This window comes from Fukomys damarensis, unplaced genomic scaffold, assembly GCF_012274545.1.
Source record: "Fukomys damarensis isolate Sample0158 unplaced genomic scaffold, DMR_v1.0_HiC HiC_scaffold_25, whole genome shotgun sequence".
NCBI lineage: Eukaryota > Metazoa > Chordata > Mammalia > Rodentia > Bathyergidae > Fukomys > Fukomys damarensis.
In genome coordinates, this window is record NW_022900937.1 from 17,302,071 (window position 1) to 17,320,229 (window position 18,159).

At 35.7% G+C, this 18,159-nt stretch overlaps 1 protein-coding gene across 6 annotated transcripts in view; it reads right to left on the reverse strand.

The window, feature by feature from the left end:
- Window positions 1-5,218: 5,218 nt before the first annotated feature.
- Dennd4a (DENN domain containing 4A) overlaps window positions 5,219-18,159 on the reverse strand; it is a 102,496-nt gene continuing 89,555 nt past the window's right edge. For 3 of the 6 annotated variants that reach the window (XM_010643263.3, XM_010643260.3, XM_010643259.3), the window contains 11 exons: window positions 17,604-17,793; window positions 16,455-16,549; window positions 14,533-14,708; window positions 14,301-14,447; window positions 12,792-12,990; window positions 12,315-12,569; window positions 11,113-11,230; window positions 10,967-10,993; window positions 10,335-10,497; window positions 10,109-10,173; window positions 5,219-5,806 (listed from right to left, as the gene is read on the reverse strand). In XM_010643263.3, the coding sequence (XP_010641565.1) occupies window positions 5,670-5,806; window positions 10,109-10,173; window positions 10,335-10,497; window positions 10,967-10,993; window positions 11,113-11,230; window positions 12,315-12,569; window positions 12,792-12,990; window positions 14,301-14,447; window positions 14,533-14,708; window positions 16,455-16,549; window positions 17,604-17,793 (1,572 nt within the window). In that variant the 3' untranslated portion in view covers window positions 5,219-5,669. The remainder of the gene's footprint in view (window positions 5,807-10,108; window positions 10,174-10,334; window positions 10,498-10,966; window positions 10,994-11,112; window positions 11,231-12,314; window positions 12,570-12,791; window positions 12,991-14,300; window positions 14,448-14,532; window positions 14,709-16,454; window positions 16,550-17,603; window positions 17,794-18,159) is intronic. The other 3 variants (XM_010643264.2, XM_010643262.3, XM_010643261.3) reach the window with 1 other exon arrangement.

An 18,159-nucleotide genomic window follows, 5' to 3' on the forward strand; every position in this document is an offset into this window, starting at 1 on the left:
GCAAAACACCAAAAATATAAAACAAAAAAAATTTTATGTTTAAGCACTTTATGTGGATTTTGATAGCTTTATGTCACTGGTTTCAGAGCAAAAGGAGTTTAGGTAACCTCAGATTATGATGGAAAATATGGCTTTAATTACAAATATGAGGGATGCTTCACTAAAGCACAAAGACAGTGGGACAGACATGATGTGAAAAAACAGTATTAATCATTTGCTGTTGAATGGCTAAGACAAGTTGTTTTTTTTAATTAACTGATGCACTATTTCAGATTGCCTATTCTTTGAAAGTAATTTTTATTAAATTGCAATAAAAATGTGAGTCCTAGTGGCATTTTATTTTATAAACATGGGTGGGCTCATCCCTGACTTAGATCATTTGGTCAGAACAGTGAAGCATATGAAATCTTGTTCCAGTTTCATATGCTCAATTATCCTCATTCTTGCTGCTATACTGTGGTATCTCTACATGCCAGGGCCGAAGACCAGGAGGACAAAACAGTACCGAAATTCCTGGTGCCCAGCTCGTGTCTGCACCAATTCCAGGTGGACTTGAGGATGTCACCTCCTCACTGACAGCCTAAGACCTGCTGCTGTTCATCACACTGAGTGAAGAGGGATGGGTGGTCACACGTTCTGTACTGACAGTGTGGTAAGATAGCCACTTAATAATTAAAGCCAGTTCTCACTATCTACTATGCTATTCCCAATCGGTGTGCTGAAATTCAGGCACTTCCTTGGCCTCCAAATGAAGTGTGACACCAGCTGGGCACCAGGAATTTCGGTACTGTTTTGTCCTCCTGGTCTTCGGCCCTGGCATGTACAGACACCACAGTAGAACCGCAAGAATGAGAATAATTAAGCATATGAAACTTGAACAAGATTTCATATGCTTTACTGTTCTGACCAAATGACCTAAGACAGGGATGAGCCCACTCATGTTGGCCTCCAAAGGAAGTTCTTATCACTTTACGTTGTGACAGGAAAGGACAAGCACAAAAATGAAAGCTGAGTCTTGGTGGGTAGGTAGGAAATTTGGGTTGGGGTGGAGGTAGAGAGAAGATATCAAGGAGATGGAAAACAATGAACTTCTAAAAAATCAAATTTTATTATACATTTACAAATCTATAACTTACTAACATCATACCTTTTTAGAGGTAAAGTACCATTTAAAAAAATGTTAAGATGGGCTGGGCATGGTGGTGCATGCCTGTAATCCCAGCACTTGGGAGGCTGAGGCAGGAGGATCGCCATGAGTTCAAGACAGCCTGGGATACATAATGAGTTCCACGTCAGTCTCAAATATGTAGTGAGACCCTGCCTCAAAAAAAAAAAAAAAAAAAAAAAAGTCAAGATAATATTGTTTGGCCCTCTCACTTGACAGGTCAAATGATCTGTATAATTACCTGGGGCAATTTCGAGGTTATTCATTCAGCCAAGAAAGTCTGAGCGCTGTTACCTCGCAGGTGTCTGAACTGGAAGACAAAGGCTAATGGATGTGATAGGTGACTTTGTCTCCCTTGGGTTGGCTTTCCTTGATGGCCCTGGTAACATGTTTGTGCTAGATTTCTAAAAGTGTAAAATGGGTTAAGATTCTATATAGTACCTGAAAAAGGTCTATTCCACAAAGTTTTGAAAATTGATATGTTTAAACTGTTGCTATACATTTTGAACATTATACTGTATGGTCATTATCTGAAAGTTATTTTAAAAAGCAGAGGATTTTTTTTAAAATCACACTGTTTATATCACAATTATCCTTTAAAAACTGAGCATCAATGTGGGTGGGAACTAGGATTTAATATTTAGGGCACAATCTGGTAGATAAACAGAGATAAACTGGTGGGTCTTATATGCCAATGAATACCCTTAGTTCTGACCTTTTTTTGTGGGAGGGTCCCCTATAAGTGTAGACTGCATTGTATTCAGGGACTTGTCACTATAAAAGATGCGAAGAGAGGGCTCATGGACAGGCCTGTCCATCCCTTGGGGTTGCTAGAGCTTGGCAGGTTGCCCTGGCATAAGTCTCCTGCACAACCAAAGGTGCATTTCTGGTGTTCAAGTCCTGCACTGTGATGAGCAAACACAATCTGGAGAAAATGAATTATAGAAAAGTCCATCAGTTACCCCATATTTATTACAGTATTAAATTTGAAAAGAAAATCTTTTAGCTGGGTGGGGTGCTGCATGGCTATAATCCTAGCACTCGGGAGGCTGAGGCAGGATGATTGCTTTGAGTTTGAGGTCAGCCTGTTCTCCACAGTGAGTTCAAGGCCACCCTGAACTACACAGTGAGACTCTGTTTCCAAAAAAAAAAAAATCTTTAAATTCAAAAGGATGGAGCCATCCAAAGGAATAACAACAGTCGTAAAGGTTACAGTAACTTCATCAGAAGAGTCTGTTACCATCTCAGAATATAAGCACACGTATAAAGACTTTCAGAATCAGAGAAAAAAAATCCTATATTGCTTTGAGCTAAACTGCTACTATCACAAACAAAAACAATTCCTCCAGCAAATGTGCTTTTGCTGAGGTCAGATGAAGATGGTACGGTAACATTGAAGGGTGATAAGACACAAAGTTCTGAGAATATTAAGGTAAACCGGCTTGTAGCTGCTGGATTTCCATTTTGAGATGAAGTTTAGTGTTGTATCCAAACAGGAAGGGGCGGAGCACGCTAACTCCAGCACAAAGGCTGAGGGTCCTCTTGGAGAGGCGGTCTGCTCTCTCCCTTCTTGCTCTGAGACTGAAGTACCTAACAGTGACTTTTTATGTGCTTTTCATTTGGAAGGAAGAAAAATAAAGCTGGATTACTGCACATTACCAAACAACTATTTCTTTCTACGTACTACAAAGCGTTTAAAAATACAACAAAACTTCTATAAAGAGCTAACAGTTGCTAGTTGCACTAAAGTATAATAATAATTATCAGCATTTAGTAAAAATAAGTATTTATTGTCTAAAATGTTGAGCCAACAATTTTCAGGGCCATTTCTCTACACACAAAAATGGGGAGGCATATTAGAAAACTTTAAAATAAGCTTGTAGTTTTAGGGTTTAAAAAAAAACACTTTAGAAGAATCAGGAAAAAAGACAGCTGCATAACTTCCTATCTGGCAATAGGAGGAAAAAGTTGAAATCTGAAATAAGATATAAAACACCAAAGAGTGACACTCAGACATAATGAGAGAAAGAAGTAAACAGATATTACTAGTACAGGGCAGGATTTTATTTTTAACAATTTAAACATATAAGCAAAAGAGGAAGAAAATAAGAGATAGCATGGTAAAAGAGCATCTCGCTCAAACATCATTGGCCATGATTCTTCAAAATGTGTGGTCAACAGAGAGAAAATTGAAAAGTTTGTATAGCATTCTTTAAAGGATGATCCCTATTGTAATTCTCTTTGGAGCAGAGCTTACCATTTTCTACTCATGTTTCAGGTTTTATTTTTGTTTGTTTGTTGCAGTGCTGGGGAATGAACACAGGGACTCATCCATGATAGGCGAGTGCCCTACAGCCAAGCCACATCTCCCGACCCAGGTTTTATTTTTTAAGAATTTTTGTAATAATATTCTCTAGGGATTAAAAATAGGGGAAAGAAAACTCTATCCAAAGTCAGAAACAAAAACAAAACTCAGGGTGGGAGGGAAGAGATAAAAATTACATTCACTTTTCCAAATGAGTTTTAGCTGTAAAGAATGGGCTTTGCCTAACACTTTTTTGTCAGATATCTGAAATCAATCAATTAAGTATGATTTTTACATATTGTTTACAGAAAAAGTAATAGTGCAAGCTGTTCTTATACGGGAACAACAAACAAACAACAACAAAAACCAGAAGAGAACCCCAGAATCCTGTTTGGATGGATGTTTACTACCAATACCAAAAGCTTCCTTTATCAAATGCTACTCTAAGCTGACAACTTTCTAATGACTTACAGAGCACAAGAGTCAATTAGAATGTGAAGGCTGCATCTGAACAGTAAAGGAGACCAAGACTGCTGTCAGTGGTATTTACGCAGGAGAGGCAGATAGATGTGTGTGCATAGCACCAGATTTTTCAAGTAAGCAAGTTCACCCCAAACTAACTGAGTTTTTAAACTCTGTCCATTATTTGTCAGAGTAGAAAAGCTGTGAAATGTTTCAGTTTGGTGCAACTCAATAATGGCATGAATTCAAAAGGTAGTTTTTCGGCAGATAAACCAATTCTACATCTCAGGACTTCAAGATACTTCCAGTGTAAGCATCATGGACTCAACTGACTTTACACTCCAATTTGGGACCATCATTTTTTTCTTCTTTAAAACTGGCTAGAGACCTCTTTGATAAATGACAGTCTGTGCAAATGTACTTGTGCACTGAATAAATATAGTGAACAATTCTGATGGCAAGGGATGCTTTTTCCTTATCAGAAATTACCCAAAGAAACTGATATTGGAAATGATGTGACCAAAATATATTTTCAAAATCAATTTAACACTCTTGGTGCTTAAACATTCAATTTATTTTTTGATTTCTGGATATTTGTGCCTTTTAGATTCCACAAACAGTTAGATTCTGAAGCTTGTTGAAAAGCTAAGTTCCTCAATATGGGAAATTCTACCTGGCTGTACTTTTAGAGGGTTACAATTTTTCTACTTTCAAAAAAATACTTTGAATATTTATATATACTATTAACAGAATACCCCAGTAATCATTTCAGATAAATATTTTATAATACACTTTGTATCATACTCAGCACTTTAGATAGTAAAATAAGGGTGAAATTTGGAATAGAGTCAACTGTCGTTATTTCCAATGTACTCTCAAGGAGTGTACTAAAATTTAAATTGCTATTTTCCCTGTGTACTGTAGGTATCTATTAGGAACAGAGGAGAATTTGGAGTCAATGTATAGGGAACCTCTTGCTCTCTTTCCACAAGGCTCAGCGAGCCTGGAGGGGGGCAAGCACATGCCACCCTCACCATGACTTCAGTGCCATCCGATGGAGGGACGCTAACATGCAACCCTAGGGCGATGGCAACACTAGCACTGACACTTTAAAATTCATTCTCCCAAGTAATAAAAAATATAGATAATAGATGTACATATAGAGATCTAGAGATCTGCAGGGGTACTAATTACTTTGAATAGCAGCAGACAAGGAAAATAAAAACTTGCTTGTGTCTGTCATAAGTTTAAATTCATTTTAAGTTTGCTATATTAATTTTAAAAATTAAAAAAATATCAACTTACTATAAACAATTTAAAATATGTATAATACAATTTCATGGTCAAAACATTTGAATAGTCTATGAAAACAGGAGATACTTTGATCTTACATTGTTGTTTTGGTTCCATACATGGTTTTTATGTCTCTTTCAAGAGAAACCATAAAACAGTTGTCTTATTTTATGGCAACCAATTCTGTTTAGGATTTCCTCATCACAAAAATACTTAATTACTTATTACAGGGGAGTCAAAGAAAAAAATAAATGGGAAACAAAGTGGCTCCTTCTCCGTTTGTCACTATTTTTTTCTGAAAACATTCTGTACATAAGCTGTCTGAACCTTCTAAACCATTTACAAATGCATTCTCAAAAATTGAAGGAAAAAGTTTAGCATCTAAAAGTGTTATTTTGTACAGTGACTATACAATATATACTGCATGTATACACACACACATCTTTAAAGATAAGGTTCTCCAAAGGTTTTTCGACATTCCATCACCCCTGTGCTCGGTGGTCTGTCACAGTTGTGTGTACTCTTGACCTGATTAGGTGTGAGACGATCATATGCCATCTTGTATTCCTTGTCAAATGCATCTGCAGATTCATAAAGAAATACAAGCATAAAGAAATTTAAGTCTAATGCAGACAATCAAGTTTTCTAAATACTATAGAATCAAAAAGTTAGGGGCTAAGAAGAAATCTTCAGGATATTTCTGCCAAAGGACCACTAATTTCAAGGTCAGAAGGGTGGCCTTAGACTTCACAGCATTTTAGAGCCACACTATTCAGGCTAATTTTAATTTTACCAAGTACACATGTTTAAAACTACCAAATATCACACATCCTTTTTGTACCTTGTTTTTCATACTCAAATGTACCTGCATTTTCTTTAATGGTTTAATATTTTACATTTAAATATCTGCTCCAACTGGAGTGAGTTTATGTGTCCTACACTTCCTATTATGGCATAACTTTGGGAAAATACCCAAATATCTTTTGACATCATCAAATTAAGGTATTTTCTCTTTCACACACGGAAATAGATGAGGCTACTAAGCTGAGACTTTTATCAATAATATCATACCAAAAAAATGAGAAAATGAAAATGAAGTGTTTGCAAAGGGGAAGGTGAGGAAGATGTGAAGGGAGGGCAGGGACAAGAGGAAAAAATGAGAACCCAGACCTGTCATGTAAGGGTACAAGATCCCAATAACGAATGTAACTGTACTGTATATCTAAAATATACCAATAAACTCAATGAGGGAAAAAAATTATACCAAGACCTCTATGCCTCCTTCCCAGAAGATAATTCACATGCGACAAAAAAAAAAGACCACAGGTTTATAAATTTTTGTTAAAAGTTTCTGTGTAGAAATCATGCTAACTGATTTATTTTTAAATACATGCTGGAGAAAATTCTGACCCTTAGGGACCAAAGTGACGTATGAATTGTTTGAATGTCACTAGGCTTTAGGGAGATGACAGATATCAGAGTATCTTCCCCTCTGAATCAGCGCCACAGTGGGGCCAGTGCAGGCTGATTTGATAGCAAATACATAAGAAAATAAGCATCTCCAATTTACAGGTCCAGAAACGTGAAATTCCCTTTGGTAAAGATCTGAGTGTGCTCTGGGTGTGTACTGGGCAAAGGACAAAGAAATGACAAAAATGATCTAAGTGCTCTTCCTTGGTATCTTCTGTTTCATTATATTTAAAAAGCCTAGCTCAAAGAATAATAATCCTGATTCTGGCAACTTCCAGCATCTTTCCCAAGTGGCTAGAATGGTCTGATGCTACTCAACAGTCTGCTTTTCCTAAATGAATTTATCATGTTTTATTCCTCTAGATGTCTGTGTCTATCTCTAGACTCTACCCTGTCCTATTGATTTTTGTAGCTCTGCCTGTGCTACCTCACTGTTGTAATTACAGTAGCTTCTACAAGGGCAAATCCCACTAATCTTTACATAGTATTTCCTAACTAGCCCTTTTTTGGGTTAGGTATAACTCACATACCATATAATTCATTAATTTTAGTGTAAAATTCAGTACATTGTATATATTCATAGTTCTGTACATCCACACCATGATCGAAGTAAAGAACATTTCATCTCACCAAAAAGAAATCTGAGAGCAGTTAGAAATTCTCCATTCATCCCTCGTCTAGCTCTTAGCAACCACTAATCTCCTTTCTATCAGTGTAGATTTGCCTACTCTGGACATTTCATATAAATGCTGTCATACAACATACGGGCCTATGTCTAGCTTCTTTCACGAAGCATGGTCTCAAGGTTAACTCATGCTGTAGCACGTATCAGTACTTCACTCCTTTTATAACCCATAATATTCCACTGTTTAACATGCCACTTTTGTTTACCCATTCATCAGGTGATGCAGATTTAAATTTTTCTACTTTCTGGTTAATATAAATAATGTCACTATGAACAAAGATGTAGAAGTTTCTTTAAGAACATGTGTTTTTACTTCTCTTAGGAATGGAATTGCTGGGTCATAGGGTAGCTCTGTTTATTTTACATTCTGAAGAGATACAAAATTATTTCCACTGAGTATATCATTTTATATTCATAGCAGCTGTTCCCAATTTCTCATTTCAATTCCTTTATTGTCTGTTTTAATACATATTTTTGATTCCTGCCCATCCCTACCAGATTATTTTTCCAATTGAATGGTAACATTTGTCAAATTTCTTTCCCTTCTTCCCTTCCTTCCTTTTCTCTTTTCCTCTCCCCGTCCTTTCTCTCTTTCACAGGGTCTTGCTATGTAGTTCAAGCCACTCACTTTGGCAGCACATACACTAAAAAATACAAAACTTGCTGGGCATAACAGTGCATACCTGTAATCCCAGCACTCAGCAGGCTGAGGCAGGAGGATCATCATGAGTTTGAGATCCATTTCCTTGTCCCTTTCTATCCATTCTTTATCATTTTCTTTGTACTTTGCCTTACTCAAATGAAAGATACCATATGGTATTTAAGCTTGTATGTCTGGTTTATTTCACTTAACATTATATTTTCCAGATGCATTCAATTTCTTACAAACACCTAAAATTTGTCATTCTTTATAGCCAAGTAGTATTTCATTATATATAGATGCCACATTTCCTTTATCCAATCATCTGTTGATGGGTATGTATAAAGGCTGCTTCCAGGATTTAGTGATTATGAATTGTGCTGCTATAACCACTGGCATGCATGCATCACTATAGTATGATGACTTAAGCTCTTTGGGGAAGATACTCAGCACGGGGATTGCTAGGTCAATGGAATTTCTAATTTCAGTCTTTTGAGAAATCTTCATACTGATTTCCACAAGGTTGTACTAGTTTGCATCTTCACCAACAGGGAAGGAGGGTTCCTTTTTCACCACAGTACACCATTTTAGTATAAGCCAATTTCCCACTCCTGTCTTACATATGAGCAAATTTATTTCCTTTCTAATCAAATTAGTCTCTTTTTCCATAAAATATTTAAAATATTATACTGATCTAATAACTTCATTTTGTAAAATGCTTACCATTTCATTCAAACACTTTTGCCGTCAGCTTCTACACTCTCTCCCTTGGTAGGAAGGTGACCATTTCCAGGGGCACAAGTTACTTGTGGCTAGATGGCCCCTGACAGACCTGTGGGATACCCAGCTAGGGAGAGCTATGTTCAGCCTTCTGCTTCATTCACTCGTTACCGTCCCCTCACTGCCCCTCAGTGAGCTTCTGGGAAGCAGACTCAGGGGAGACCCTCTGCTTTCCACCCAAGCCCGTGTGGTCTCTCTGAGGAACTTGGAAGAGTGCTTATGTTTGTTATTCACCATCATGACTCTGATCTGCTAGTAGATTCACGGTGTACTTCAAACGAAGCACTGGTGCTGAAATATTAGACCCATTTTTCTTAAAACGAGTGTACAATCACCTAAAAGAAGTGCTGTCCACCTCATATGCTGGTGAATGGTCTTATGTAGGGCTCCCAAGCCAGATACCATTCATCAGATGTATCAGCTATCTTTTTCCTCAACTGTTCACAAAATTATAAATTCTAAAACAGAAAGCTAAAACTCTACTTGTATATTTCAATGGCTAACAGCCATTTTAATTAAGTCTACCACTGATTTTCTTTTTTTTGCCTATCAGAGGTGATTTCTACTTTTTCTTAGCACTTGTAAGCAGAAATTTAAAAGAGGTCAAGCTAACTTGGTACAAAGGTGCACACCTGTAATACCAGCTATTTGGGAGGCTGAGGCAGAAGGACCACTTAAGCCCAAGAGTTCAAGACCAGCCTGGGGAATATAGCCAACCTCTGTCACACAACCACCACCACAATGACCACGACGACCACCACCACCACCACCACCACCAAGGCTAAGCACAGTAACTGGCAGAAGGAGCTGACCAACCAAAAAAGTCTGGGAACTCCTATAATTTAGCTAGTTGCCTTACATTTGTTCTGAGAAAGCTCAATGTTATTAGTGATATAACACATTGTTTAAAGCATGGGATTGAAAACTAAGACTGCTTGGTTAAAATAGGGCTATTTACTGTAAAACTAGTGATTAAGTTACTTAATCTTTGAGATCCTCAGTATCCACTATAATATAAAATAATACTAGAACCAATGCTCATAGGATTTGCAGAAGAATTATATGTAATAATAAATGTAAAGGGCTTGCTATTGTGCGAGGCACTAAAAATACTAATTTTTATTATTTATCATTATTACTATTACCATGATCAAAGCATCTTTTACATTAGATTAAAAAAACTAAATAATTTTTGTAGTAAACTAATACAATTTAATATTAGTACAATAAAGCTACTGATATGAAACACTTAAAAAAAACTATACTATGCTGTTAAAATATCACCCATTATTTATTATGCTGAGTTACCTATATCAATATTTTCTCTTCCCAGTGCCACAAGTGAAAGAAACAGTATTTCTCTGTATAAACTCCTGGAGGGAAAAGGCATAGACAAAATATTAGTATCCACATAGTTTATATGTTCTGTATAAAAATTTTTGTAACACAAGCATGAAATATTCTAAAAAATAACTAAGCAAACAAGATGCACCGGCTTAGAGGAACAGTATGTTCATTTAAGAGAATGACTTACCTCTGTCTTTTAAAATGTGGACACTTACTCAGTGTCTCTAAAATCTGACTCATTGGTCCATACACATCATTCATTTTAATGCTTTTTACCATACTTTTCAATAGTTCCTGGTTAAATGAGTTATCATTTTTTTGCAATAAATGGACCATTGGATACTTCTGAGCTGTAAAAGAACAAAAGAGCAGATGAATGAAATACTCTATGTAAAAAGAAGAATTAAACAGCATTGATAGCTGTTAAAGTTATAAAGCAATAAAAATAAATTAAGGACAATAGATAAATAAAAAAATCTAAGAATGAAGAAAGCAAAAAAGGAAAGCAAAAAAGTAAGACAAATAATGACACAAATAGGCCTAAAGCTTTTTGTGGCCTCAAATACACAATAACCAAAACTATTTTCCCTTAACACAGCCCCTGAAAGAAATTCTATATTAGCAGTCATGGATGCAAAGAAATAAAAAATAAGTAAAAAGAAACTGGGACAAGCAATGTGCTGAAAGCTGAACTGTACAAAATATAAACCCTCTAAGCATGTACACATGACTCCTCAAGAACAAAAAAACAAAACAAAGCCACCAAAAAAATTGACCTCCACAGCAAGTAGCACTAAAAAAGTAAAACTTAACACTCACTCTCAAACAAAAGAGTACGATTTTGACCTGTAAGAGAAAAAAGTAGTAAGGGAAATATAAGTCACTTTTATATAATTTTAGGCTACTTAAAGCAAGTAGAGATTACTCTTGTGTGAATGAAGTTAGCAGTCTATGACACTACTTACTGTGGGCATTCCAGAGGATGTACAGAGGCTGCCCTGGATCCTGATGTAATTTCATGTTGTCCCATAACATTTGTATTAAAACATATTTGCTATCTTCAGACATACAGTGGCGGGGAATCTATATTGTAGAATAAAACATTAATTAATGATCCTTACATGATTTTTGTGAATATTTTAAAAAATCTTTACAATTTTCTAGAAGGATATATGTGTGAAGGAGAGGAAAGAGAACAGGAAATGACTTGTGTATGCTTCTGACATTTACTAAAGGAAGACCGGCTAAGTTGAGAAGCTAATGATCTCTAATGGAGTAGATTTTAATGCAGTACTTGAAATGAGTAATGGATACCATGAAGGGCTCACTTTGTCCCTGGATCATGACACAGAGCTCACAGAAAGATGCCTTCAGGAACTGAAGCCAGGGTACTGTGCATGCTAAACACCGGTTTACCACTTAACTATATCCTCAGCCCTAGGGGTCCCATTCTTTATCAGCCCAAGATCCTTGCCCAGATAATTATGAATTAGTTATATCTTTGTCATCCATTTAAGATGTACTGAAAATAAAAAGTACATGTGTAGTCACAGACATGAAGTACAAAAAGAGAGAAAGCAAAGTTCCTGAACTTAGAAATTATACTTTAATGGTGATGACAGTATATAAAAGATACACAAGGAGGCTGGTGATGTAGCTCAGTGGTAGAGCACTTGTCTAGCATGAGTGGAATCCTGGGCTTGATCCCTAGCACCACAAACACAAATAAAGAAGTAAACAAATGTATAACAAATGAATTAACTGGACGCTAATCAACAATTCAGAGTGAGAGAATAAAGAGAATGGTACTACATGCTTGCAGAATGAACTACAGACCTCCTCCTAAAAGCATCAGTCTTATGTTTTGAAGGAGGTTTGAAATAAGGTTGAGGTTAACTCACAAAGCCTTCTTATAAGAGTCATTTCCAGTTCATTCTTGAAGTAATAACAAAAATACAAGAATATTTTCTGTAAATTTTAGAGGGCAGTCAAAACCATGACTATGTCACAGTTAAACTATAAGAAAAAATTATTTGTAAGTGCAACTAAAATAATTCTGTACGTCTAATGAGTTAAATAGTTACTAAAAACAGTACAAAAGTATTACTAGGAATATACAAATATCATGATGGTGATAGGAGCAATGATTTTAATTTTACTCTCATACCTTTGAATACTTGTTACAATGCTCAGACGAAAGAATCAATCCAGGTAAGTTACTGGGCAAGTCAAGACGTCTGAAATACCACACCAAGTTCCAAAAAACAATTGGATGATGGTCCACAAAGTCTGCCACTGTTATTGCATGATCACCTTCATTTTCCAATAAGCTCTCAAGTTCCTTCCAAACCACTAATGGACTAAGATATGGAACAGTAACTGGATCTGGACTTGGAAGGTGCCATTCTAATCCCAAAGAATCCTATTGAATAAATAAAAAATATAAATAACATAGGAGAATGACAATATTAAACTATTCACAAAAATTTTTGTCAACAATCTCCATATAAGTAGAAAGATAACAATTATATCATAGGATAAGATTCTTTATAACAATAAAATTGAGACATAAATTTAAGAAATAGGAAACAAAGCCATGTTTAAATGATTGATTTCCAAATGATAAAAACACCAAAAAACGTACAGTAGCTCCTTGTAAACTAGCTGGCAGGCTGCCTGTAGGAATGAGCCTCTGTCCTCCAGTATCTTCTTTATCCAAGGGGCCATAAGTACTAATACTCCTAGCCATTGGAAATATTGGACATTTTGACATAGCTGTTTTTGATCTATTAGCAGGGATCTGAATACTTCGGGCACAGAAATTTTCTTGTAGTTTAGATTTGCTTGAGGATTGAAAAAAAAAAGGTTTATTAGTGTCTAGAATTACTTTATTTCATATAGAAGAACCATAATATTTTCTTTAGAATCCTAACAAGACATAGCAAATAAATAAAACATATTTCTCAGGCTTCAGCTGGAAAACAGGATATATTTTTAGGTAGTAGAGAGCAGTCATGCCAATTTTCCTTTTTATCAAGTGAACTTTACTCAGTATTCATTCATCTACTCAAAACACTTAATGACAGCTTTTATACAGCAGGAAGCACACTGGCCCCTGGGGATACAAAGTACAGAAAGTGGACACATAATCCCTCAGGAGTCACAATAGATCTATGATGAAAGGAAGTATACACACAGGTTTTTTGGTTTTACTGTGTGGGCGCATAAGATCAAATAGGTCATGTTTGGCTGCCGACACTGTATAGGTTTGCTTTCTTTCTTTCTTTCTTTCTTTCTTTCTTTCTTTCTTTCTTTCTTTCTTTCTTTTATTTGTTTGCATGTGCAGCTACCAATATTGCTTCACCTGTCCAGCTATATACACAAGCATTTTTGGCTTTTTTTCTGCATTTCTGCATTTAAGTATAGATTATATTAGGCTTAATATATAAATTTAGCTTAATTTAGAGAAATGTTTTCATATATTATTAAGTATTTCTACACAGAAAGTTAAATATTAGAAAGTAGAAGTCATTGTTGGCTCAATTCCTGAAGAGACAAAGATAAGAAAAAGATGATCACTATAAACTCCAGGATGCTAAAGAGTTTTTAACCTTTAAATGATGATAAACATTATCACATGTGCATATAGTTAAATTCTACAGTTCTTTTTTGTCTAAGACAGGTTCTTGCTATATGCTCCAGACTGGCCTTGAACTTGTGATCTTCCTGTCTTGGCCTCCTAAGTGAAGGGATCATGGGCATGCACCATCCCACCTGGATAAACTCTGGATTCATAGGGCCTAACATATAAATAACTATGTATATTTAAAATTTAGGCTATTAGAGACATTTAATATTGGTTTAATTGGGAATTAGAATTTAAGATTATAAATTTACTTTTCACAGAAGCTTAAGTTTGAAATGCTAATTTTTCTGTCATATATCTAAAACATATGTAAACATATAAAACATGCAGAATAATGTTAAAATACAGTCCCCAGCTGGGTATGGGACATGCTTGTAATCCCAGTACTCAGGAGGCTGAGGCAAGAGGCCTCAGGAATTCAAGATCTGGGCAACATAGTAAGGCCCTGTAAAAAAAAAGTTAACACATGAAAAAAATAAAAATATAGCTCCACATAATCACACTTACCTATTTAGATCAAAATTCCCTTGAATAGAGAGAGCAGATGCATCAAGTCCAGAGGCAGATGCTGAAATGCAAGACTGCTTTGTCTGACTTGAAAAGGAGGATGGAAAGCGCACATTTTCTGTTGATGGGCTTGACTTCAAAAAATATCTGGAATGTGAATCAGAGTTTTCTGAGAAAGGAAATATTCTAGGAGACATGATCCTTAATCATAATGGGAAAAAATATATCATACCTTCCAGGTCGTCTTAAATCTCTTATTTCAATATTCAGAAGGGGTAAGAAAAGATTGCCACAGAATGGGCATGTGGTATTGAGGTTTGAGTCATCTGCTGTCCAGCCAGCCATGATTTCCTCATCATGAACAAGACAATCACAAGTTCTACACCGAGAACAACTTGAAATGAGAACCTAAGAGAGAAGACAGTACTTTACAAAGGAAGTTGGTGAAGGCATATCTTGAATTTAAAAAAACATTTCAATTTTCTATTGGAAAATTAAAACTCAGAAGGATTCAGACATCACAAACAAAAACTGGACTACATCCAGTGTACTATATGCCATACTCATCTTCAACTATTTCAGCTAAATCTACTCAAAAAACTTTTGCTTGAAAGGAAAGTTTGCATTTAGTGCATTTTCTATTATAATTACAATACTATAAAATTTGCTGTGGTTCTATTCACAGAAAAGCAAACTTATGCATTAAATCTGTTAATACTACGAACAGGTATTTCTGACTACAGACCAGGGTTACCCAAGTGTGGTCAGCAGATCAGTTCTGATCTACAAACTTTAAATGGTTTGTGATGATAAAGCAAATGACAAGATTTGGAAATCTGGGGCCAGGGATTTAGCTCAGCGGTTCCACCACCTGCCTTGCAAGCACAAGGACCCAAGTTCAATCCCCAGTACCAAAAAAAAAAAAAAAAAAAAAAAAAAAAGATTTGGAAATCTGTTAAGTAACTTAACATTGATGTGATGTCTGAATGTGTAAGTAACTTATTTTGCAGGAATATCAGATTAGAAATCAAACAAAAAACAGCCCTCATCTGTCACTATAGATAGGTTGAAAGGCATTTCTGTGGATAATTGTGAATGCTGGCATTACATTAGTAAAATATAAAAATTCCTGAAGTCACAGAAACTTTATAAACAGCAGTAACAGTGCTCATCATCTATTTTCCAGCTGCATGCAAATTTATTTATGTAAATTAGTGTGAAACAGTGACTATCTGTACTCACAAATACATAGATGGAAGCAATTTTCATTGGAAAATTTGTTTTGTTTTTTTTTGTACCAGGGATCAAACTTGGGACTTTGCCTTTGCAAGGCTGGTGGCAGCACCACTGAGCTAAATCCCTGGCCTGGGAAATTTTTAAAAGTAAAAAAGTATGACTTTCGGTTTCAAGAGAAGCTTACCCAGCAGAGATCTACATTAAACTGACATGAGAATTAAAAAATTCACAATGAAGAGGGGAGGAACAATGGGAAAAAATGAGAATCAAGACCTGTCATGTAAAGGTACAAGATCCCAAATAATGAATGTAACTGTACTGTATACCTAAAATGTACCAATAAACTCAATTAAAAACAAAACAAAACAAAAATCACGATGAAGAAACTATGAAATGCTAAAACTGCTTTCTGAACATTTATCAAAAAGTTTGCTTGCATAGAAAAATTGCTTGTGTTTATGATGTGAAACTTTCAAAGAGAACACCCATATATCAAGGAATAATAAATACAAATGCTGAAAATTAAAACATTCTGTACATTAATAAATCTCAAAGTAAGCTTTCAATTGTCCTAATAAAGCAGTATGACTTCAATAATCTGAAATAGATACCCAAAAGCTGGGCAGAAAATGTTTAATGGCAAAAAGGTTTTATCAAAGGTAGGAATAGAAACAGGCTCTGCAAAGCATGTTTGGGTCAAGTAAAAGTAGGGAAAGAAGCCCACTGCATGAAGGTGGGCTACCATGCAAGACCCAACACAGTGGCCCAAAAGCCAGATTTTAACTTTATTTACAGGTGATACACATAGTAACATTTCATATGCTACTTATTTTTTATTACTGTACCAGGGACCATCAGTACTTAAGTGTACATTTTACAAAGTAGCACATAAAGATGCTCTATTGAGTAAAACTGTACCTCCATTGCATAGTTCTGGAAGATATTTGCATTACTCATGTTCAGAGAAGATGGCACTTCTGATTTCCCAGGTAAGGCAAACTTTGAGAGGGATCCTGTTCATTATTAAAACACAAACAGCAAAATAATTAAAACTGATAAGAAAGGATATGAGAATCTTTCAATTCCATAGTTTTTCTGATGTCCACCTGTTCTCCTCAAAATATTAAAGGTAACTTAGAAAAAACAATAATGAAAGAAAACATTTCAAAGCAAAAACAACTGATATAAATGCTCAGTTGACAAAAAATGTAACAGGAAAACATGTGAAACACTAGATTCCTCAATTTCATTTGTATAAGAGAAATATAAATGAAAAATAAACTGAAGTACATTTTTTACCTAACTCAAGGCAAAAATCCAAGCCTGCCAGTGTATTTTGCTTAAAAGGTAGTGGGGAAAAAAGTATTCTCATACATTGTTGGTAATTTTTTTTTTTTTTTTTTTTTTAAACTAGGGATCAAACTCAGGTCCTTGCACCTACAAGGCAGGTGGTGGCACCACTGAGCTATATCCCGGGCCCTTCTCATATACTGTTGGAATGTAAAATAGTATGCCCTTATGGGAGGGAACTTAGAAATATAACTTCATGGAAAAATTTTGAAATTTCTTCTTAAGAATAGTGGTAAAAATATGACATATATGTACTACAGCATTTCAAAGACAAAACTTGCCCATCAATAGGGAAGTGGTTAAGGTGAACTATGATGCAACCACACATGACAAGCTATTCAGCAACAGAAATGAATAAAAATACTTCAGGATACACTGTTAAGTGAAAAAAAGCAATGGGTGAGAAGAAATTTGTAGTATATTACCTCTGAGTAAGGAGAGAGGGAAGTAAAAAGCATGTATAGATATACCAATATTTACATTAAAAAGAAAAAGATGAAAGGATTAAACAAAACTTAGTAAAAATGGTTTCCTCTAGGGATATGAAGAAAGCAGTATGGGGGTGGGGCTGGGGATAGAAGATAGACTTTGAAAACGCTTTTACTGATTTTCTTTGGAGTCATACAAATCTTTCACAAAACTGAAAAATAAAATTGAATCATAAAAAGAAGTAATACAACAAATCAAATGTAACAAGACAGAACTGTTTGGACAAACCTTCTAAGGACGCAGAACTTTCTAGGCTGGTCCGGCTGAGATCAATTCCCTTGGTCCCAGAAGTGGCACAGCTCTCTTGGGAGGAAGTGGCTCCTTCCAACTCATGGCAGACATCTTCATCTGTCAAAGAGGCAGATTCAGAATCCTGGGCTCCCACTGAAGAAAGACTGGTACGATCAGAACTTTGATCCTAAGGACATAATTATAAGCTTAATTTCCTTCACATTTAAAGTTAGTTATTTAAAAAGTTACTTCTAAAGTAGAGAAAATACCGACTACCTAACCATTCAGATGATCAATTAGTCACACAACTTCTGGAGGAAAAAAATCTAGCCAATTTTATAAAGGCAAACTAATTTGAGTAAATATACTGGAGAGCAATTTAAATAAAATTTTTTGAGACTGTGTATTGCTGTGTAGTTCAGGCTGGCTTCAAACTTACTAGGTGTCCCAGGCTGTCCTTGAACTCACCACAATCCTTCTGCCTCAGCACTCTGAGCTCTGGGATTACAGGCATGCACCACCACACCTGGTCTAGAGAGCATTTTTAAGAAAT